Raw genomic sequence first — 24,821 nt, 5'->3', positions numbered from 1 at the left:
CCTGGGTATCTGTGAAAGGCAGGGCAAAGTTAGTGTGAGGCGCACCAGAGCCACAGAAGGGGGCCGGCGTGGCACTGTGGTGGAGGAAACTGGCTGTGTCACCATCGTTCATCACAACTTTACTTCCCTTTTCACCTTGCTGAACCTAACTGATATTTCCGCTCTCTGTGAGACTTGCTAGGGGCTAGCATAGAGTCGGACACGACTGAAGTGACTTAGCAGCAGCAGCATTTATGATGTTTGCAAATCTGTGAGGCTTCTGTGGAATTTTGGACCCCCATTCTTGTTTTAGTACTTGTTTTACCCAGTTTCTTATCTATAAATAAGGATTAAGAGTATGACCCAGGGTAAGCAGTTAACACCAGAAGTTAAAAAGTAATAGCTTGCCAGCTTTAGGTAACCCACAGAGTATTTATAATTAGTAGTTTGTTTTTGCTGATGTTTAAAAATTAGGTGTTTTTATTTTAAAAATTCAGGATTTTTGCTTTGTCTCAAAAAAAAGTCCCTGCTACTCACATAGAATATATCCATTTACCCTTATAGCCAAGGCAAATTCCTACACATTCATTAGTTGTCTGGCCATGGTAGAGATGTGTTTGCTATGTCAAAGTTCCAGTTTCCTTTTATCTAAATTGAACATCATTATACCAACCTACTGTACATACAAATAAAAGTAATTTGAGAGGTTAAAACCATTGAAATGTAAGGCCATCTGATTTTTTTTTTTTTAGGGTGATTTGGGATTTTCTTTTTTTTAACTAGTATTTGTGCAGGAACTGTAACAGTGACTTTCTCTTATTTACTTTTTTAAAATCACATAAATTGCTTATCGCAGATAATCTTTTCCTTGTTCAACTTTTTTATTCAGCAGTTGAATCTTTAAACTTGTTTCCAGTTTGCATTGATTTATGAAAATTGTATGTTAATCCGTATAGTGATTTTTTAAAAAAAGATCAATCAAGTTCTTGGCATTGGAATGACTGTGTCATCTGGCTGATGTGGAAATAATTAAATACAAGAAACGTTGTGACATTTCTCCATGAGGAATAATTGAAAATAGTTTACTGGTTTATTGGGCTGCCACATTTGTTGTTGGAATTTAAATACCCTTTGTTATGATTAACTCAGATGACTTGGTTTTTTAAACTCTGCCAAAGGCTTCTCTAAGTATATAGATTAAACTTCAAAATGTTCTGTAGAAGAATAGAAATGAGAAGCACCTGTCTAAACAACTGCACTTTATTGTTTGAGACCTGAACTGTCATAATTAAAACTATAAATGATCAAGTTGTGATCTTTTTGTTTCAGTCCACTAATTTATCCATTGCTACTTGAGCCTCTTCCAGTATTGAAACATAGATCAGCAATCCAAAATCAGAAGTTTTCACAGAGGCTGGTTTAGGTAGATGGTGATTTTTTAAATGGGGGCGGTGGAGGTCCTAGAAATGGCTGCAGTATTGTTCAGCAAAAAATAAAACAACCCCAAAAAACCCCATAGTATACAAAACCATGCTTTTCATGATACATGAAAAGCACTACTGACTTCCTAAGTATTTTCTACCCCAATATTTTATTTTTCCGGTGAGATTGCCTTTTGCTGCTTCAGAAACATTGCTTACCCTGGAGAGAGAGAGCAGGTTCTCTTTACTTATGTTTCCTAAGCCATGGGGCTTCCTTACCATTACATTTCTGTACTTGCCACATTAAAAAAAAAATTAGCCACTTTCAACAAACTGAAATGATCAGTTGGTAATAGTTTATTGCATTACTTACTGTATTATCTCTTGGTACCGTACAGACTATGCCATTACTTAGTGACTTAAAACAACAATTGATATTCTCTCTAACGGTTCCTGTGGGGAATGTATTTGAAAGTGGCTGACTTGGGTGTGTCTGTTTCTGGATTCAGCTGGGCTGCAGTTATCTGAAGGCATGACTGGAGTTAGAGGATCCAGTGCTTAGATGACCCGGTTTACATGCCCGGCAACTAGCACTGGTTGTTGGCAAAGGCCCTCAGTTCCTTGCCATGTGGGCTGCCCTCACAAATAACGGCTTAATTTACTTCGAATGAGGAGTCCTAAAGAAAGCACGGTAAAGGCCACAACATTTTTATGATCTAGCCTCAGAAGTCACATTCTACCATTAAATCCATCTGAGCCACCACGGAAGCTGGCCACTGTTTACAGAGTGGTGACCTGTTCCTTAAGGGTGAAAATATCAGGAGATGAATATTTTGGGGGCTGTCTTGGAAGTTAGCTATTACAGTTGTTTAATATCTCGGCGTTTTCTATTTGGGGATAGCAACGTGCAGTTAGAGTGACCATTCTATATATATAGCTTTTCATGAAAAGACACCAAAAGAATTTGATAAGCGTATAACTTCCAAATTGCTGGGAATACAGTGATGCATCATAACATTGGATTGATTTAGAGTTTACTAATTTGAGAATTTAGGTTAATATGGGAGCCATTTTAAGGATTCTTCTCAAGAACAAATTAATGATAATTTTATTTGGGAAGGGCTTTTGACTAGGGAAGTGGGTATAGAATTAAGAATTACAGATTGTTAGAAAACATTTCTTTGATTGTTACATGTTTAGTCCTCTGGGGCTGCTATAACAAAATGCCAGAGGCTGGGAAGGCTTGTAAATAACAGAAGTTTCTTTCTTACAGTTTTGGAGGCTGAGAATCCAAGATGGGGCTGACAGCATAGTCCAGTGCGGGCTCTCACATGGTGGAAAGGCCTGGGGGTCTCTCTGAAGTCCCTTTTATAAGACACTAATCCCATTCTTGAGGGCTTCTCTCATGGCTGTCTCAAAGGCCACATCTGCTATTAATACTACTATCACTTTTGGGAAATTGGGTTTTAAACATGAATTTTAGATAGGACACAAACATTCAGATGATAGCATTGTATAACAAACTTACTCTGAATCTGTAAATTTCCTTCAGCTTATCTCATTGTACCTAAAGTCTGTGTTTAAAAATTTCATCACTAGGAATTTACGTTTTTATTTCCATAGGAAAAAATGTTACATTGTTTTTGGGTTCTTTGAACTGAATTTGTATTCACAATTATTTAATGTATTAGAGGCTGTTTTTGTTGTGAAAGTTAGAAGGAAATAATACCATTGCAATTTTAGTAACTAAAGAAACCAAAGAACTACAGTCTTGAGTTGGAGGAATTATCTTTAACCAGTGCTTAAGGAAAATTTTATATAATTTGAGAGAAGGTTGTATTAGAAATGTATATGTATGCAAATACATAAGTGAATCAAATCTTATTCTTACCCTCATTGACCCCCCAAAAAAGATTTAAAAGACTTTTTTCTTAAAGTAATATGTTAGATAAATATAATATTGACTGTGATTATAGATGATTTTGATTAATTAATTCATGGTAGTTTACAACCTTCTGTGAGTCAGTATTGCTGTTCTTAAAGATTTGTCTGAATCTTGATAAGAAAGCATTCCTTTGTTTTTGGGATTGATTGTTCTTTGTGGCTTTATATGCTGCTATAGATAAATACGTGTTAGAAGAGTCTGTATAGTTAGTTGATCATAGTTCTGTATTATTTTTAGAGTAAATGGGGTAAAATCATTTTTAGAAACAGGGTAGACATTTCCATTTATGAGTCTTAAAACAAAATTGATAAGATACCATCTGGAACCTGACTAGTTTTAAGATATATCCTTCTCTAAGTTTCAGAGATTCTTGCTGGATTTTTTATTTTTATAATTTTTCTTAATCCAGTGATGTTTTTATATTTATACCAATGTATTTTATCAATTATTTTAAAGTTTCCTAACTATTATAAGTAGATTTAAGTTCAGCAAATGAAGCATCAAATCAGAGTCCATACATGATTTATGCGTGTGGAGTTATGGTGTAACATGAGACTTGGATTCTCACTTCAGAATGTTCACAATTTGGTAGAAGAAACAGCTCGTTTATATAAATCTAAGTAATGGCGATTTTAAAAATTCATAGTTAAATTCTTTTGTGATTTATTTTTACTAGTCAAAATTCAAAGTGTGTTTTATCCCAGAGTAAGCTTTAGAATTGAATTGAATTTGGGTGATAATATATGTATGCCACATCTGATGCTGTGGCCTCTCTCACCCCTTGTCTCTATATATGGGTGGAAAATGCCCTGCTGGAAGACTCTGAGTTGGAAAAAGACGTGCCTTTGGATAGAATGGGGGTCAGAAGTCCTAGGCAAGTTTAACTGGGGCTGTGGTGTGTCTTATTTAAAGGGATACCAGTGGAGCAGGTGAGGAAAAGGAGGAGATAATGAGACTAGTAAAATACTTCTGCAGTACTGGAAATGAGAAAAGCATGGAACAACAGCTATAAACTGAGAGAAAAGACTGCAGACCTGAAATCATATATATGGTCCATAAGTGTCAGGGCAGAAAACAAGATACTTCAGAAATGCAAAGAGGTCCATCGACTGTGGACCTCAAATGCTGAAAAATCTACCTGAAGTATTCTACCAGTTGAAAATTGAAGCATGACGTAGTTCTGAAGATAAAAGAAGCAAATGACAATAGTAAACAAATGAAGTTTTATAGGAAACCTGTACAGTATCGTAAATTGTTAAATCTAAGTGGATGGAGTTAATCAGCATCTTTGTTCCTCTCATCCGCCTCGCAGTCCCAGTCCCAATCCATCCTCTACTGCCATCTCCCACATACTTCTTTACTATCATTTCAGTATTTTAGAAGGGAGGTGAGGTAAAAACGTGTGTTTAGTCTAACATTTTGATTTATAAAATCTGTTCTTAAAATGCTAATTCTGGGCTTCCCTGATGGCTCAGTGGTAAAGAATCCACTTGGCAATGCAGGAGACATGGGTTCAACCCATGATCCAGGAAGATCCCCAATGCCACAGGAGAAAGTAAACCTGTGTGCCACAACTATTGAGCCTGTGCTCTAGGGCCCGGGAGCCACAAATACTGAGTCCACATGCTGCAAATACTGAAGCCCACGCACCCTGGAGCCTGTGCTCCACAAGAGAGGTCACCGCAATAAGAAGCCCGCACACCGCAACTAGAAAGTAGCCCCCAGTCTTCACAACGAGAAAAAAGCCTGAGCATAGCAGTGAAGACCCAGCACAGCCAAAAAAAGTTTCTTAATTTTTTAATGCTATACTTCTCTCCACAAAAGGTTGTAAATAGTTGTTGGTCAGGGCTCTTATTGCAAGCAACAGAAACCAGCTATGCCAGCAGATCTAAATAAAAGAGAAATTCACTGAGAGGATACTGAGTGACTCGTAGGATCCTTGGGAAAGCTAGAGAACCAGGCTCAGCTGATTGGCTAAAAATTGTACAAAACTTAGTTCTCAGTGACAGTACTATATCTTCATTTAGAAGTAAATTGCCTTTTTCTTCTCTCTTCAAATGTAGGTTATATATTTGGGGAAAACACCAGAAGACGCATATAGAATATTAATGTTTGGAGATGCAACCTATATTCCTTTCAGGTAAATATAAGAACATTATGGTAGATTCATTTAATCAGGCCCTTGCCAGAAATACTGTGGTATGGTTGTTTCTGAAGAAAGAAAACCTGATAATCATTTTGGGGTGGGTGCAAGTAACACCGTAGATCTAGGTTACTCAACACTGACGCTGTTGACGTTTTGTTGGGGTGGGGGATTGTTGAAGGTACTGTAGGACGTTTCACAGCATCACTGTTAAACCACTAGATGTCAGCAATGCCTTCACCCCCAGAAAGTCAATTATGAAAACCAAAAATGTCTCCAGACATTGCCAGATGTCTGTGGTGGTGGTGGTAAATCGCTTCTACATGAGAAATCAGAACCGCTCCCACTGTTGAAAATTTGTGCTTTGTAATCAGAGTAAGATTTTACAGACTTTTTAATGATTTAACAGAGTATGTCTATGTCTGTGGAATCTAATAATAGGAGAATTTAGACTTGTGTGTATGTGTTTTTTCCTTTCATTTTTATAATAATTCAGTTTTATTTACAAAAATAAGATTATTGCATAATCGTTGGTATGTAATACCAATATTGGTATGTATTACTGTATTTCCCAAAAGTATCAGCCTTTGACAGATTTAAAAATCTGTGCCTCACCACATTTTGTTCTAAAGAACTTACTAATTGAAAGTAAGCAGATCAGAGTGAATAAAACTGGATAATATTTTGACAGAAATTATAGTCTTTTATCTTTGCCATTGCAAGAGCGCAGAACAACTACAACTGTTAACAAAGTGTTGCTAACAAGGAACTGTGTGAGAATAGCATTCATCCATTGTCAATTACTTCTTTGATGCTCCATAGCAATATTTAATTAGATTTAACTTAATGTACACATAATTCTTCAACCACTGAATTTTAAAATGTATGTATACATATATATACAATCTCTTAATGAATTATATTAGACATTTTTATGCCTGTCTAAATAAAAAATGTATAAAATATAGTTCAAGTTTTTTTTTTTTAAAACCTTTTATCATAGTTATGAAGAGCATGTGCATCTCCTCTTTGGTATTACCTATAACACTCCTTAGTTCTTAATTGACTTTTTTTTTGTCTCTGTTCTTTATTTTCTTGAGAGGTAATATTGCAGAGCTGCTAATAGCTTGGCTATTGACCTCAGAGAGATGAGAGTTTGACTCTAAGTTCTGCAACTAATATCTCTGTGGTTCTTTACAAATACAAGGCTTGGTTTCTTAGTCTATAAATGGGAATGATAGTAATATCATCCTAATGAAGTATGAGGGTTAAGTAACATCCTGCATATGAAACACTTGGTGCCTGAACCCTAGCTAACATTTGTTAACCATTCATGTTTTTTCCTTTTTAAATCCATGCATAACTTAGACACAATTAAAAACTCCATGACTCATATATACAGCACAGTAAACGTCTACATTTGTGTATGTAGGTACCATCCTTTCAAGATACAGAACATTGTCAGTCCCCATAAAGATTCCCTTTTATCCCCTTTCCAAAAGTGTTTCTTATTTTTGAACTTCGTGTAAATGAAATCATAGAGTATACATTTTTGGAGAACTGGGATCTAGTTTTTAAAATATATATTGTCTGTGAGGTTTATCTTTGTGGTGGCAGGTGTTAGTGGTTTGTCCTATTTTTACTGCTTTTGTAGCCTTCCATTCTATGAATATACCACATTTTATTTGTCCATTTTCTTTTTGATGGATACTTCGGTTATTTGCAGTTTTTGGCTATTATGAGTATAATCTGCTATGAAAATTGTAATTTTTTTAAACTAGTATTTGACATTGTTTTGCTGTTTCTAAGCAGTATTCCTTTATTGATTCTCATCTGCTTTTCCAAGTTTGTTAAATTATCTATGACAAGCTTTCACCCCACAAAGGCTTATATCCAGATTGATAGCTGCTATTATGCCATTTTGAAGAAGTCTAATTGCTTGGGTGGGAGGAAGGAGATGTGGGTGTGTTTAAAGTTGGAAGTGTTAATGAAATAAACATGAGTGAATAAAGAAAGAGCCTTGTCTATTCTGATAATATAGCAGAACTTTATCCAAGCTCAGATCAAAGCTCAATTAGAGCAGGACTTGGCCCACAGGAGGTTATTCACAATTATGCTTTGAATAAATGCTCAAATTGTCACAAAAACTGAATCACCATGCCTTTAACTTGATTGGAAAAGAATTATCAGTAAGTTAGCAATTATAGTTAACTGAGAAGAAATGGTGAAAAACATTGGGATGTGATTTGAGAGTTCATTGTCTTTCTACTGATAATTTTGATTTTGATTTAGACTAAACTTCACTTTCCTACCTTAGCTTCTCTATCTTAAAAACATTCCTTATTCCATAAAACAGTTATTTGTACAGAACATTATGTGTAATCATGTAAGTCAGTGGTTCTTAAACTCTTGGAGGACCCAGCCTCACCCCTAGAACTCTGACTCACAGGTCTGGTGTAGAGGTTGAGAATTAAATTTCTAACAAGTGAGGTTGATGTTGCTGCTGCTTGCCCAGGGAGCATGCTCTGAGAACTAAAGCTGCAGGTCATTATGTTTTTCTCCTTCCTGAATATTACCAGTAAGCTATTGGTAAAGATCATTTTCTTGGTCACATTGAAACCTTTTCTAGCTTCTGGAAGATCAGCTTTTAAACTCAGAAGCTTATAGAACACAAATGGCGTGTTGTAAGGCCTTGTGTCCAGTCCTCAAGAAGGCTAACATATACTGCAATAATTCTAGTGAATTCAGACAGTAATATCCAAAGCTGTCTTAGCTAAAAAGGATACCCTTTTCTTTAATGTTAATATAGTAGTCTATATTCTTAAAAGTTTGTACAAAAATTAAACATTTTAAATGTACAGTTTGATTTTTCAGGTAAGTAAAGTACTGTGTGAAAACCCAACCAAGACAGGCAATTAATTATAGCTCCAGTAACAACCTGGTTCCACATAAGGACCAAATAAGTACCATTCTGATTAGGCATAATTGTTTGGCATGCCTAGAATGGTCATAATTAATTTTTATCTTGCTTAATTCTTAAAATTTTCACTTTGTAATGAAATGACTCAAGGGAGACAAAAAGGAGAAGCAGGTGGGAATGGAGGAGTACCTTATTTTTCTGGACAAAGTCTTAACTGATACTGAGACTTGTGTCACTAATCTTGTAGTAAGATTACTGATAGGTATTGATACAGTATTGCATGGGGCTAACTACCTAACTGTTAAAGCACTTTTCCCAAGTGTAGAGTGACTCTAGTAACAGTAGTTGACTCATTCGTTTCTGTGGTTTTATTGGTACGCTTGTCCTTGGAACCAGAAAAAAATTATCCAGTTAAATTGTTAAAAGTCATAAAAGCATAATGAGAGAAGCAAAATATTCTTTAGCTTGCACCTGTTATTTCAAATACTATCTTGATCTCCAAATTTTTTTGCTACGTGGGTGTAGATATGCACACACACAACATGTATGTACAGAATCAAAAAGCAGTGTTTCCTGCTAACAATTTGACATGGTATTTGAAGAACAAATTCAAATGTCTTTTTGAGAGGAGGAGTACATACTATTGAGAAATTGAACTCAAAAAGGAACTTTTGAAGCTGAACTATTAAAGCCAAAACAATCTAGAGAGATCATTTGAGATTTAGAATGTGGTCATTATTGAACAACATCTATAAAACAGTATCCACTGGAATAGGTGGGAGGGCCAGTGAAATGTATAACAGTGACTTATCCTTTATTTAAAAACCAAAAGGCAAAAATTCTTTTTTTTTTTCTTTTGAAACTGAATATGTGTTTGATTTTCAATCAGCTTTGTCTTGAGATAAGTGTAAGCAGAAAATTAACTGAGCTATGTACTTCAATACTTTTGGAATTTCAGAGATGCTGCCTATGGAAGTTGCAATTTCTTCATTACACTTCTTGACTGTTTTTATGCAGTAAAGAAGGTAAGTGACTCATAGGATGAGCCTATTGTTGTGCTGGAGAACTTAAATACAGTGCAAGGAAGACAGGCCTTCTCCAAAGACCTCCTAAGATGTGTATGATGTCAGAGGTGTCCCATTTCCCTGCCAACATTAGAATGACAACTAAACTAGAAAACAGATTATTCTGAATCTGAGTGCTTCTCTGTGTGAGTTGGGGGAAAGGCACTTGAACACAAGAGATGTGAAGAAACAGTTATGTAATTAGGTTCTAAATTCAGAATTGGTTTTGAATGCATTGTGATGTCAAAGAAAAACAAAAAGTAAATAGATTACTGGTTTCTGAATTCTCTTTGATTTATGTATTTTATGAGTCTGATTGCCAGCAATTCTGTTTACAACAGATATTTCTGTAACACACTGTTAAACACTTTGTTTTTGTATCTTCAATAATTCAATTTCTAGTTCAACAGAAGTATTTGAATAGCCCATTAGTTTGTTACTAGCTTTTATATGAAGAACTAAGTAGGTCATTACTGCTTTCTCAAAGCTATTTAAAAATAACTCCTGTGTTTTATAACGAGGGCTACTTGCTGTCTTTGACTTCAGGGGATAGCTTCCTATCACATTCTAAATGAATAGGGTCCCCTGGAATCAGGTGATACAGCAGACCCTGGTTATAACACTCACTCCCTCCAGTGTTATTTTTGAATATCAGGACAGTGCAGGAAACTAGAATTGTTAATCAGTAGCCCTTAGATCAAATAAGCTTTCAACAACATCTCAAGTTTTGTGTGACTTGTATTTTCAGAGGGAGAAGGAACCCAAGTTTACTGTCTGGTATGATGAAACATGGTGGCTTTCTGAGAATTGTGACAGAAATTTTATGGGCTAAGCTGAGAGACCTAGTTAGTGCACAGATTCAGAGGTTAATTAGTATAGCTTTTGTCCTGTAATAAGGTAATGAGGATGGACTTTAATTCTGGGGATTTGAGTCCAGTGACTCTGTGGTATAAGGACCTGATGAAGGTTGCCACACACTGAGATAGTTCCACGAGGCCTCAATTTAGGCACTTACTGGGCAGAGGATGCCATCAGGAGGTGGAGGGACAGTAGGTATAAATGACCCCTCCCAGTTACAGTTACAGTCCTTGCCAGTTGGACCCTAGGAAGTTGCCAATGCAGGCAGGCATACTTATCCTTGATCCTAGGATCCTAGGATTCCCTTCTCTCCAGTCCTGCAACCACATATATTTGAGGAAAAAAAAGAAGAAGAAACACTTAGGAGGGCTTTGGCGATGATCTACTATAACATTGACTTCGTGTTTTTTTAAATCAGATATTATATACAAAGTTTAATCAGCTGTAACTATAGATCAAAGATTTCTTTTTTCATACTGCATTTTAATTTTTTTTGAGACAACAGCTTCTGATTTTTCCATTTAAAGATTTTTATTTGTGACTGATTTTGAATATTATTGTTTGAAATATTTATAAATATAATAATTATATCTTGATTTTAGTGCTACTTTTTAAAAAAATACTACTCTAATAAGATCTCCTTATGAAATTCAAAGACTAGAAATCCCCTGCAGATTGATGACTTTTTATTGTATCATTCTGTTAGGAACAGCTCTAGTCTAAATATGATATATATTGTTTCAAATTCAAAAGAAAATTCATCTTAGATTTGGTCTTGGAATTAGGACTTAAACAACTATATTTTATAAAATACAATTTTTGTTGTTTGGTATTGTAGCCTTATTTCTCATTCATATTTCAATAGTTTATATTTTGCAGACTGGTTTTGCAGAATCACCCCTTTTCAACCAAGAATAACTTCTTGAGCAAGAATTGTTACTTACATACTGTCTGTCTTAGTAAGCAGGGAGAACGATTGTCAGAAGCCACCAGATTGTCCTTGTCTCAGAAAATAGTTACTTTGCTTACTTTGCTTAGCATACTCTTCTTATTGCAACTCAGAATGAGGCTACAGAAAGGAAAATTCATGTATTTTTTCCTTATTGAAAAAAGTTTTTTTCTCTCAAAAAATTTGAATTTTAGTGTTTGTCTCAGGGCTGTCTTTAGTATAAGAAATACTAATCTTTTAATTCAAGACTGTTCAGAAGAATTTGAAAGTGAAGATATGTATAAAGTGTAAGATTGTTTGATATAAACTAACCCATGGTTTCTTCCCTTTGTTATTGTTTGTTTAGCAACCATTGGGTTATGCATTATATTTGAAGCCTGAATGGTATTCATCTAATAATCCAGTAGGATTACTTTGAAGGCTTGATAATTTAGATCTTGCATGGATAGGATGATTAATGAAGAAAAATGAAAAAGAAAATCTCATTAAAATATATGTTGTTGTAACTGATGTTTCTGATGATAGAAGCATTTAAAAGACATCGTCCACCTCCTTTGAAAGCCATTCCATGGAACATAATCTAAATACAATGCTTTCAAGGGTGCCTTCTGATACTTACTATTAAGAATTTGTATTGAAAATTGTTTCCTTATTTGCGTCTTTATTCTTAAAAGCTTACCTTTGGATTTTAGGCAATGCAGTATGGCTTCTTTAATTTCAACTCATTTAACCTGGATGAATATGAATACTATGAAGTAAGTTTTCAAGGATATTGTTTTTAACTCTTTTTTATATATGTTTTACTTCCAGAAGTAATATTCTTTTTTTTTTTAATTGAACAATTTAGATGTATATAAAGTCATCTTTCTCTTACTCCTGTTTCTGCAGTCCTAGTTCTTATTGATTTTTTGCACTTGTTACATCCTTTTGGAGTGAGTGAGTGTGCTCCTAGGCATTTTTCTTTAATTTTTAGTTAAAAAAATTTTTTAAGTATTGATGACTTTTATAGAGTGAATTAAATGAGTTAATGTTTATGAAATCCTTAGTATAGGATCTGATGAAATGAATAGCCAGTATACATCTAATTACCTCTGGAAAACACGTATTTTTGTCAGAACCTTTTGTTTATATGAAGTCAAGACGTTTTTGGATGCAGATTACAAAAAGTAAACACAAATGGCTTAAATAAAATGGGGAGATTTATTGGTTTACATAAGCAAAATGTCCAGGAGCAAGGGTAATTCATGCATACCAGATTCAGGTATTCAAACACTTACCAGAAATTGAGCTGAAACCAGTTTTGTTCTAAGGCCAGTTCTCCCCAGTTCTTATTTATAAGCAGTAACTATATAAGAATTTTCCTGGGTAAAATAACCAAATTACTTAGGTATAGTTTGAATAGCAGCAGCAGTCAGCTCTATTTTCCAAAGGCTGACTATTGTAGCCCCCCCCCCCCAAAAAAAGCTATTAAATAACAGTTATTAGGACCAAAAGTTAACTAACTATAAGGTCTGTTGGATAAAGATGGCTGCCAACAGCTTTGATTTACCCTTTTGATTTACTTCAGATCAGATCAGATCAGATCAGTCGCTCAGTTGTGTCCGACTCTCTGCAACCCCATGAATCGCAGCACACCAGGCCTCCCTGTCCATCACCAACTCCCGGAGTTCACTGAGACTCACATCCTTTGAGTCAGTGATGCCATCCAGCCATCTCATCCTCTGTCGTCCCCTTCTCCTCCTGCCCCCAATCCCTCCCAGCATCAGTCTTTTCCAATGAGTCAACTCTTTGCATGAGGTGTCTAAAGTACTGGAGTTTCAGCTTTAGCATCATTCCTCCCAAAGAAATCCCAGGGCTGATCTCCTTCAGAATGGACTGGTTGGATCTCCTTGCAGTCCAAGGGACTTTGATTTACTTAGCTTACTGGAAAAGAATGTTCATAGCTCCAGCAGGAGACTCACCGGTTCCTCTCATTGGCTTGGCTTAGATCATGTCTCTGCCCCTGAACCAAGCTGTGATTTTGGTAAGGGCAGTGGATGAGCGGGTGCAGAATACTTTGGTCATCCCAGGAGCTGAAATTGGGTCAGCCCTATCAAATCATACAGACCAAAAAGAAGGATGGTACACAGAGAGGAGAGAGACAGGCAAAACCACAGATGTCCTTTATGTTTTTTTAAGGTAGTGTATTTTTTTTTTTTTTTTTTTGAGAAAGAGTAATTTGATTTTCCCATTCTACCCTCCAAGTACATAATGAGTAAGATGTTATGCTAAATGTCTTTTTCAGCCAAGAATACTTGTGGAATCTTGGTTTGTTTTGTTTTTTTTCTATCCTGCTATAGTTATCTTGAGCAGACAGTCTCACTAATAATAGAGTGATTCCACAGACAACACTCTATTCAGCAGCACCTTAAATCCTCAGATAACTATTCTTTCACAATTTCTAAAGTAGCTATTATTTTAAACCCCTAGGTATAATTGAACTATTTTCTTGATGAATTGGGTTAATAGGTACTGCTGATCATTATCGGAGAAGGCGATGGCACCCCACTCCAGTACTCTTGCCTGGAAAATCCCATGGACGGAGGAGCCTGGTGGGCTGCAGTCCATGGGGTCACGAAGAGTCGGACACGACTGAGCGACTTCACTTTCACTTTTCACTTTCATGCACTGGAGAAGGAAATGGCAACCCACTCCAGTGTTCTTGCCTGGAAAATCCCATGGACGGAGGAGCCTGGTGGACTGCAGTCCATGGGGTCACGAAGAGTCGGACACGACTGAGTGACTTCCCTTTCACTTTTCACTTTCATGCACTGGAGAAGGAAATGGCAACCCATTCCAGTGTTCTTGCCTGGAGAATCCCAGGGACGGGGGAGCCTGGTGGGCTGCCGTCTATGGGGTCACACAGAGTCGGACACGACTGAAGCGACTTAGCAGCAATAGCTATATGTTTATAAAGTACAATATGCATTTACCATCTTAATTACTGAATATAGTTGAATTATTAACACCATTTTTTGTACTTCCCCTTATGAAAATTGAGCAACTTTCACTTTATCAAAAGTAAACATTTAAAATAAAATATACTTTCTCTTTTTAGATAAGCAAAACACCAGTTAGTGTTCCCTCAGTGTTACTTGTTTTTTACTAAGGAGTAATTATAAGTGCTAATTAGCTTCCTTCTCACCAATGCAGCAATTGCAGCATTGCTGTGAAGTAGCAGGGTCACCAACAAATGTCATTTACTTAGAAATTGCATTGAGACACAGGTAACTGTTAAGTAGCTACAGACCATAATGGTAGCTTTGTTTAGTTTCTATGAAAGTGAAAGTCACTTAGTCATGTCCGACTCTGTGAGTCCATGGAGTTCTCCAGGCCACTGGAGTGGGTAGCCATTCCCTTCTTCAGGGGATCTTCCCAACCCAGGGATCGAACCCAGGTCTCCTGCATTGCAGGCTGATTCTTTACCAGCTGAGCCACCAGGGAAGCCCTTAATCTCTATATTTAGAAATTTTGGGTTGGTAGTTTTCATTGATTCCATGATGCCCATTTTTTCCTGTTTTAACTTTTCTGAATTCAGGATGCATCTTACAGTATATGATACCTGTGATTCAATGAAATCTAATCACAGATTTCTCATTTTAAAACTCTGATTTTACTTCAAAGTCAGAACATCTGGCAATGCTTGTCCTCATTCTTACTTACATCTTTTAGCCTGAAATGAACATGGGCTCATCAGTTCCCTTGACTTATAACTAAGTCAAGTAAATCAGTTTTGGGTTACTTGCTTGACCTATAGATCTTAAGGCAACTGTTGATTTTTTTTTCTTGCCTATTCTTAGGTGGACGAAAATATACTCCAATTGTAAAGCGGATGGAACTTGTGTTTATGTTCTCTCCTTCCCCACTATCAACTGTCTCCTACTTTCTGCTTAAGTCTTTTTGTAGCCATCTCTATTGTTATTAAACTTGAACTTTATCTTAGAATAATTGTATAATTCAATCCAAAAGACTTAATAACAGGAAGTAAAGTGTTTTAAATTTCAGTTTAGATATGATCTCTGTATTCTTGTGATTTTAAGTTTTCTGGTGAATTTTAGTAAAAAATGTTCATTGATTTCTCTAATTAAATAGGCAGCAAAATGATAGAAAAGTGCCTCTGTAGAAATAAAAAGTAAATATTGAGAAACCAGGACCCTAGATTGATTTTTTTTCTTCTTTATTCTTAAATAAAGAAGAAAAAAAAAATCAATAAAGTAATGATTGCTCACATTGGAAGCCAATTGGTAATTCAGGAAAACAGGAAAGTTTCCATATCCCTCATGATAGAAAATTTGGTTTTCTTACTGATTAGCAGCAACTACATAAGAATTTACTTGGATAAAATAAAGTATTTAGGCATAGTCTGGATAGCAGCAGCAGTCAGCTGTATTTTCCAGAGGCTGACTATTGTAGGGGAAAAAAAATGCTGTTTAAGTGAAAGTTATTAGGACCAGAAGTTAACTAACTATAGTCTCTTGGTATCCATGGGGGATTGGTCCCAGGACCCACTGTTGATATCAGAATCCACAAGTGTTCAAGTCTCATAGTCAGCCTTCCAAATCCACAGATGCAAAACCCACAGATATTGAGGGCTGACTATTCCCTGGGAGTATTCGTAACAGGATAAATTTTAGTTTCCTGTCTCATGGTCATTTGTAAACAGCTTTTGTGCTAAAGGAAATGGATTTGAAGTCCTTAAGATACTCACTATTGAAAGGGACCTGGAGAGGAGATTAAATATAAGAATGAATTGTGATCTTCCTTTTGCAGAAAGCAGAAAATGGAGATTTAAATTGGATAATACCAGACCGATTTCTTGCCTTCTGTGGACCTCATTCAAGAACCAGACTTGAAAGTGGTATGCAAAAATATGAGACCAGTATAGTTTTGTTATTAAAAGTATCCATCCGGTATTTTCTTTTAAAAGAGGCCAGAGCTCTGCTCTCTTAATTAAGTGTACACTTGAACGTTTTATCTCATCTTTCTGCCTGGATTTTAATTTTTAAATTTTTTTTTCATAGTTATAATCAAATTGGTATTCAATCCCCAGTCCAGATACTGTTTCCATGCAGTTACAAGTGATACTGTTTCCATGCAGTTACAAGTGATACTGTTATCCATTGTTTCCTTTCTGCATTTTACAACATCTGGTGAATTTCTTCATGTAGGTTACCATCAGCATTCTCCTGAGGCTTATATTCCATATTTTAAGAATCACAACGTTACTACAGTTATTCGTCTGAATAAAAGGATGTATGATGCCAAACGCTTTACAAATGCTGGTTTCGATCACTATGATCTTTTCTTTGCGGATGGCAGCACCCCTACTGATGCCATCGTTAAAGAATTTCTGGATATTTGTGAAAATGCAGAGGGTGCCATTGCAGTACACTGTAAAGGTATGTTTCTAGTGTTGGTTAAAGAGTGGTGGACATGTATATATGTGTGTATAGAAACACACCGTACTCATTTAGATTATATGCAAGGACACATGAAGATGCCTTTGTTTTAAAGAGTCTTTTTTTTTCCTTTTGTGGTTTGCTTTTTTTCGTAAAACTACTTTATTGAGGTATTGGCATAAAAAAGCTGTGCATATAAAGAACACCTTTATTTATTTATTTTGGCTGCTCTAGGTCTGTTGCAGTGTGCAGGCTTCTCTCTAGTTGTGGCGTGTGGGTTCTCTAGTTGTGTGTGGGCTCTCTAGTTGTGTTGTGCGGGCTGTGGAGCTCACAGGCCCAGTAGTTGTGGCTTGTGGACTTAGTTGCCCTGTGACGTGTGGGGTCTTAGTTCTCCAACCAGGAATCAAACCCGCATACCTTGCATTGGAAAGTGGATTCTTAACTACTGGATGACCAGGGAAGTCCCAAAGAATGCTTTTAAACCCCCAATTTCATATGGAAAGTATAATAAATTAAGTTGTATTCATCGGTAACCCTACAAAGGCTTATCACATTCATTTATTCATTAAATGTCTATTCAGCGCCTACTTTGGTAGGTTCTGGCATATGTCAGTGAGCAGAGAAAACTCAAAGAGCTTATCTTTTGGACTTTGTTTTCTAACAAGTAGCTAGATTTTCAGTAACTAGCACAGTGCCTGGTACTTAATAAGTATTTATTGAATGAGTGTGTGGATATACTAGGATTTATTAAACTTTTCTTTTTTGGTTATTCAACTAAAAAGACAAGGGATATATTTTTGTTAAGAAAAATCCAACATTGGGGAAAAGAAAAACTAAACAGCAAACCCTGGAGCATATAAGAAATCTAATTACTGGAGTTCCCACATTATCAGATTCAAATTTTCAGTTTTCACTGAAAATTCAGTTTTCACCAAAATATCTCAAGGACTGCCAAGAAACATGAAAGGATAGCTCATTTCAAGGAAAAAATGAATCAACGGAAACTGTCCCAAAGAAAGACCAGAGGGTGAACTTATTAGACAAAGGTGTTAAAACAACTATATTTTTTTGTTGTTGTTGCCACATGGCATGGGAGTATCCCTGATCAGGGGTTGAACCTATGCCCCCTGCAGTGGAAGCATGGAGTTTTAACCAGTGGACTGCCAGAGAACTCCTAAAACATCTGTCTTAAAGGTGCTCAAAGAGGTAAAAGAAAATGTACACAAAGTCAAGAAAACAATGTATGAATCAAATTAAAATATCAACAGGAGAGACAAAGCATTAAAAGGAAAAAGGAAATTCTGGAACTGAAATGAAAAATTTACTGATGAGATTCACAAGCAGTCATAAGCGGGCAGAAGGAAGAATCAGCAAACTTAAAGACAGAATAATTGAAATGATCGGGTCTGAGAAAAGTAAAAGTGAACTCACTCAGTTGTGTCTGACTCTTTGCGACCCCATGGACTGTAGCCTATCAGGGTCCTCTGTCCATAGGATTCTCCAGGCAAGAATACTGGAGTGGGTTGCCATTTCCTTCTCCAGGGGATCTTCCCAACCCAGGGATCGAACCCAGGTCTACCGCATTGCGGGCAGACGCTTTACCATCTGAGCCACCAGGGAAGCCCCTAGGTCTGAGGAACAACAACAACAAAAAGACTGAAACGGGACCCAAGCCTAAGAGAACTCTGAGACACCATGAAGTAAGCCAGTGTATGGATTTTGGGAATCCCAAAGGGACAAGAGAAAGAAGCAGGGAGATTATTTGAAGAATTAATGTCTGAGAACTTCCCAAATGTGATTAAAGACATGAATGTAAACATCAGAAAGCCCAACAAACTCCAAGCATGAAAAACTCAAGACCTACATCAAGATGCAGTCAGTCAGTCATTGTAAAGCCAGAGACAAAGAGAACCCTGAAAGTAACAGAAGAGAATCAACTTATGACATACAAGGATCCCAGTAAGATTATCAGTATATTTCTCATCAGAGACTTTGGAGGCCAGAGGGCAGTAGGTTGCTATGTTTAAAGTGCTGAAGGAAAAAGAGTGTCAACCATAAATCCTATGTCTGGCACAACTGTCCTTCAAAAATGATGGAGAATTTAAGATATCCCTAGATCACTAAAAGCTGAGGGAATTTGCTGCCACTAGGCTTGCCTTGCAGGAAATGGTAAAGGTCGAATGAAAGGACTCTAGACAGTCACTCAGTGCTGTATAAAGAAATTAAAATCTCTGTGAAAGTACGTACGTGAATGGTTATAAAGGCTATTACTGTTGTCACTTTGGTTGTAAACGCTCCAATCAAAAGACAGAAATTGGAAGAACGGCTTACAAAAATAATCTAGCTATATGCTACCTAAAAGATACTAAGTTTAGATCCAAAGACACAAAGAGGTTGAACATGAAAGGATGAAAAATGTCGTGTAGATTGTAACCAAAAGAGAGAGGTGATTGTCAGACAAAATAGACTTTAAATCAAGAAGATTACAAGAGACAAGAACGTTATATATTAACAAAGGTTTCAACAGAGCAAGAATATATATATATATAGAACAATTATAAACTTTTACATGCCTAATAACAGATGTTCAAAATACAAGAGGGAAAAATTGACAGACTTGAAGGAGAAAACAGTTGTACTGTAATAGTTGGAAATTTAAATATCCCATCTTCAACAGTGGTTGGGACAGTCAGACAGAAGATAAGGAAATAGAGGACTTGAACAGCACAACAAACCATCTGTATCTAACAGACTTATACAGAACTCTGTGACCACCAACCAACAGAATATAATTTGTCTCAAGTATACTTGGGACATAGTAGTAGTGATGTTAATTTGTTAATGATGCTGTCTCTGCATTTTAAAATGGTTAAAATGATCAGAAACTGACCCCAAAGGGACATAGATCTTTGAATTAAAAAATTTAAAATGACTGTCTTAAAAATGCTCCATGAGCTCTTTTGCTTAGGTCTGTGGCGCCGGCAGGATGGACAAGTGTTGCAGTCTTCATACTGCTGGGAAGCTCCATCGCCATCACAGGTGGTACGATAGACAGTCCAAGAAAGCCTATTAGGACCGAAGGCCAGTCCTTTTGGAGGCGCTTCTCATGCAAAGGGAATTGTGGCAGAAGAAGTAGGCGTTGAAGCCAGACAGCCAAATTCTGCCATCAGGAAGTGTATCAGGTTTAGCGAATCAAGAATGACAAAATAATCACAGCCTTTGTTGTTTGAATGTTTCTGAGGAAAATGATGAAGTTCTGGTTGCTGGATTTGGTTGCAAAGGTCATGCTGTTGGTGACATTCCTGGAATCTGCTTTAAGGTTGTCAAAGTAGCCAATGTCTCTCTTTTGGTGTTATACAAAAGGCTAAAAGGAAAGACCAAGATCATAAGTTTTGATGGTGAAATCCTGATAGTAATAAATTTTCGTATCACCTACCCCAAAAGAAACCTCAGTGAGCTAAACAGAATCATAGAGAAGTAATTGAAATCAGGAAAGTGATTCATAAACAAAAATCCATTCAAATGATAAAGTTTATATTAGGCATATTTTGCCGAATCTAAAAAATAAAACAAAATCCAACTTTGGTTATTTCATTTTTTTCCAACTATAATAAGCAGTTGAGGTGATTTTCAGCTGAAATGCACAGGATAGCCACCACAATAAAGAATTATCTCACTCCAAATGTCAATAGTGCTGAGGTTGGGAAACTCTGAAGTTCACTGCTGACCAGTTAAAAATCTGAAGAGAATTTGATATGATAAGATCTTTGGTGAAGAAAACTGATGATGGTGTGAAGGTTGGATTATCAAGGGAAAAGGAAGATTCATTGGCAGTGTATTGATTTGCTCTAAGTACTATAATAGAATACTAAACAACAAAAAATTTATTTTCTTATAATTGAGAGTTGCCTGACTAGCTCAGTCAGTAGAGCATAAGACTTACTTTCTCACAATTTTAGAGGCCAGAAGTTGAAGGTGAAGGTGCTGATTTCTGGTGAGGCCTTTTTTCCTGGCTTATAGCCAGCTGCCTTTTCTTTGTCCTCTTTATATAGTCAGTCCTGCTATCTCTTCCTCTCTTATAAGAAAGGACACAAGTCTTATTGTATTAGGTGCCCCCCTCACTCCATAACCCTAATTTAACTTTAATTTCCTCTGCAAAGGCCCTTTTTCCAGAAACAGTCTTATGGGGAGGTAAGGACTTCAACATCTGGATTTGGGGAGGCACAGTTCAGTCCATAACATTCTGTTCTCTGGGCACCTAGTGTCTATTTGAGGTAAAATGCATTCACTCTTTCCCAACAGTCCCCAAAGTCTTAACCCATTACAGTATCAATTCTATGTGTAAAGTCTCATCTAAATATCTCCTGAATCATGGTTGACACTTCAGGTATGATTTATCCTGAGGCAAATTCCTCTCTGTCTGTGAACTTCTGAAACCAGACAAGTTATGTACTTATAAAGTAAAATAATGTAACGGGAATAGGATAGATATTCCTGTTCCAAATGAGAGAAATCAGAAAGTAGTGACAGGTCCCAGGCAAGTTCAGATCCTAGCAAAGCAAATGCCATTGGATCTTGAGGCTCTTTAGCTCCTTTCTCTGTTCAACAGGTCCACTGGGATGGCAGCCCTGCCCCTGTGGCTATGAGCAGGGGCAGCCTGGCCTGCTGAAACTATGCAGGAGGCCCTGCCCTGTGAAACCTAGGAGCAGACAGCCTCGACCTCTGGGCCTGTGGTTGTATTGGCAGCCAGGCTGACCTCTGCATCACCCTTAGAGTCATACTAACCTTCTCTTGAAGGATGGGGCTTATTTGCAACCAGTTCCGTTGTCCAGTCCTATGGAATCCCTGAAACCTAAAAAAAAAAAGCCTTCTTTTATTTCATCCTATTTAGCCCTGTTTCATCCTCCCCTTTAGTCCAAACTGTCAGTGTGTCTTCTACTGTAATCCTATCAATGTTTTTGGTTTTTGCTGAGATGGCTTTTAATTACCCATGATTAAATCCATGGGTAATATCATTATGGAATTTATTTTTTAATCTTAGGCTTGGTATCCAGAATACACTTTCTCTCTTTTTTCAGATTGACTAGGCCTAGAGTTTTCTGAATGTTCAGTTTGTCATTCCTTTTTGCTTAACTATTACTTCTTCGATTCATCTCTCTCTCTCTCTCTCATGTCAGTCAGGAGAAACCAGGCTGGACCTTCAGCACTTTGCTAATGAATTTAAATCTACTGTGTTAAATGTCCAAGGCTGTCACTCAGAAGTTCTCTCTGCCACAAAGCGCTAGAGCACAATTCAGCTAGGTGGTTTCTGGGTGTTTTTTTGCCACTTTCTAATAAGAATTGCTTTCCTTTCAGTTTCCACGTGAGTCTGCACTGAAATCTCCATTAATGTCCATGTTCCTCCTACCAATAGTCTCTTCAAGGCAGTCTAGGTTTTTTCTATTATGTGCCTTAAAACTCTCCTGGTCTTTACAGTCCCAATGCCAAAGTCACTTCCACATTTTTACATAGTGTTTGAGTAGTATGCCACTTCACAGTACCAAAATCTGTGTTAGTTTGAGTTTCTCAGAGAAATAGAACTAGTAGGATATGTGCATGTAGAGAAGGAGATTTATTATAAGGAACTGGCTTATGGGACTATATAGGCTGGTGAGTATAAAAGCTGCAGTGTGGACTGGCAGACTGGAGACCCAAAGAGAGCCAGTGGTGCAGTTGAAGTCCAAAGCCTGTCTGGTAGAAAATTCCCTCTAACTTTGTTGTTCAGTTGCTCAGTCATGTTCGACTCTTTGCAACCCCATGGACTGCAGCAGGCCAGGCCTCCCTGTCTCTCACCATCTCCCAGAGCTTGCTCCAACTCATGTCCATTGAATCAGTGATGCCATTTAACCATCTTGTCCTCTGTTGCCCCCTTATTCTCCTGCCTTCAATCTTTCCCAGCATCAGGGTCTTATTCTAATGAGTTGGCTCTTCACATCAAGTGGCTTCAGCTTTAGCATCAATCCTTTCAATGAATATTCGGGGTTGACTTCCTTTAGGATTACTGGTTTGATCTCCTTGCAGTCCAAGGGACTCTCTAGAGTCTTCTCCAACACTACAGTTCAAAAGCATCAATTCTTGGGCACTCAGCCTTTTTTATAGTCCAGCTCTCACATCCATACATGACTACTGGAAAAACCATAGCTTTGACTATACAGACCTTTGTTGGCAATGTCTCTGCTTTGGGAGGTGGATATTTTGTTCTTTTCAGACTTTCAATTAATTGGATGAGGCCTACCCACAGTATGGAGGGCAGTCAGCTTACTCAGAATCTACCAATCTCATCGAACTACACCTACCAGATTGACAATTAGAATTAATCATCGCAGGAGGTAATGATACTAGTCAAGATGAGAGTAAAGAAGGACAACAGGAATAGAGTGGGGAGAAAAGTCCATGTGCAAATATGTATAAAAGTAGAGTAGAAAAAAATGTTGGGTGAGGGAGAAAGTATAAGATTTTAAGCTTATATTTTTAGAAAGATGATGGTATTATTAACTGAAAACCCAGAGTATAAAACACTGTTACTGAGAATTATCTCTTAGAAAGTGGATTTGGGTTAAACATAGAATCATGTGGGAGATTTTAGGAATCTCTGTTTCTAGGCTGCATCACATACCAATTAATGCTCTCTAGTTGGTTGTACTTTATATCAAAACATGAGAAGCATTGTTGAGGGGAGCAGAATCCTGGGAAGCTTTAAAAAAAAAAAATTCTACCTGCCCAACAAAATTCTGAAGCAGATGAGACCAGGTCTCATTGGTTTGTTTCTTTCCTAAGCTGGCCTTGGACGAACAGGCACTTTGATAGCCTGCTACATCATGAAGCATTACAGGATGACAGCAACCGAGACCATTGCTTGGGTCAGAATCTGCAGACCTGGCTCGGTGATTGGACCACAGCAGCAATTTTTGATGATGTAAGTGGATGGAAGTGAAAGTGAGTCACTCAGTTGTGTCCAACTCTTTGTGACCATATGGACTGTATAGTCCATGGAATTCTCCAGGCCAGAATACTGGAGTGGGTAGCCTTTCCGTTCTCCAGGGGATCTTCCCAACCCAGGGATCGAATTCAGGTCTTCTGCATTGCAGGCAGATTCTTTACCAGCTGAGCCACAAAAGAAGCCCATGAATTCTAGAGTGGGTAGCCTGCCCCATCTCCAGTGGATCTTCCCAACCCAGGAATCGAACTGGGGTCTCCTGCATTGCAGACGAATTCTTTACGAACTGCGCTATCAGTAGTTCCTCAGGAATTCATGGGTCTGGAAGGTGATGGGAATTAGAATTTTTCTTAGTCCCTGGCAACAGCAGTAGGAGAAAGTTGTTGGTATGTTTCTTTCTGGAAGGCTGTATTTTGATATTGTTACTTAAATGCTGTAGGAAACAGGCAAGCCTCTGGATAGAAGGTGACTATTTCCGTCAAAAGTTGAGGGGTCAGGAGAATGGAAAACACAGAGCGGCTGTCTCAAAACTCCTTTTGGCTGTGGATGACATTTCAATCAATGGGGTCGAGAATCAAGACAAGCAAGAACCTGAACTGGTAATTGAACCACCCCCATCATGCTGTTGTCATTGCTTTAAGTGCTGTTGAGAAGGTTTTAGGGCGTGGAGAAAACTGTAGATAAATAAAGCACATTCTGAGGGATTATCGTCACATATTTTTTATACTTATTGCCCTGTCTAGGAACTTTTTAGTCAAAATAGTTCAAAGTTATGTGTCCTTAAAACTAAAGTTTATGTTTTGTTTACTCACAAGACACTGGGATAAAAAGAGGTATGTAAAGTAAACCCTTTATATGGACCTAGTGATACCCCCTCTCCCCATTTTTTCCCATTTCATGATAGCTGATTTAGGAGACCACTTGTTTGCAAATGGGGAACCTTAAAGAACCAAGAATTTAGGGGGTAGCAATACTAAATATGTTTTGTAGTGGTAAGTGGATTGCAAAATTTAAAGAAAGTGTTTTCAATATTGAAAACCCATTATGCCTCTTCACTGTCAAAATGTTTTATAATAAGAGGGCTATTGGGTTCTTTGTGAAAGTCAGCTTTCAGGTGTCCTGAAATGT

At 37.2% G+C, this 24,821-nt stretch overlaps 1 protein-coding gene across 37 annotated transcripts in view; it reads left to right on the top strand.

The window, feature by feature from the left end:
- CDC14B (cell division cycle 14B) overlaps positions 1–24,821 on the top strand; it is a 164,754-nt gene that overhangs the window by 81,688 nt on the left and 58,245 nt on the right. For all 37 annotated transcript variants that reach the window (XR_015131926.1, XR_015131928.1, XR_015131925.1 and 34 more), the window contains 7 exons: positions 5,409–5,485; positions 9,367–9,433; positions 11,972–12,034; positions 16,089–16,176; positions 16,487–16,717; positions 23,534–23,672; positions 24,133–24,292. Coding sequence is in view for 31 of the 37 variants with exons in the window: in XM_086315538.1 (XP_086171664.1) it covers positions 5,409–5,485; positions 9,367–9,433; positions 11,972–12,034; positions 16,089–16,176; positions 16,487–16,717; positions 23,534–23,672; positions 24,133–24,292 (825 nt within the window). In the remaining 6 variants the exon portion in view is untranslated. The remainder of the gene's footprint in view (positions 1–5,408; positions 5,486–9,366; positions 9,434–11,971; positions 12,035–16,088; positions 16,177–16,486; positions 16,718–23,533; positions 23,673–24,132; positions 24,293–24,821) is intronic.

Source organism: Bos grunniens, chromosome 8 (assembly GCF_055505025.1).
Source record: "Bos grunniens cultivar Pamir isolate PY7600 chromosome 8, Bosgru_T2T1.0, whole genome shotgun sequence".
Lineage (NCBI taxonomy): Eukaryota > Metazoa > Chordata > Mammalia > Artiodactyla > Bovidae > Bos > Bos grunniens.
This window is presented reverse-complemented; position numbering and strand designations above follow the sequence as displayed.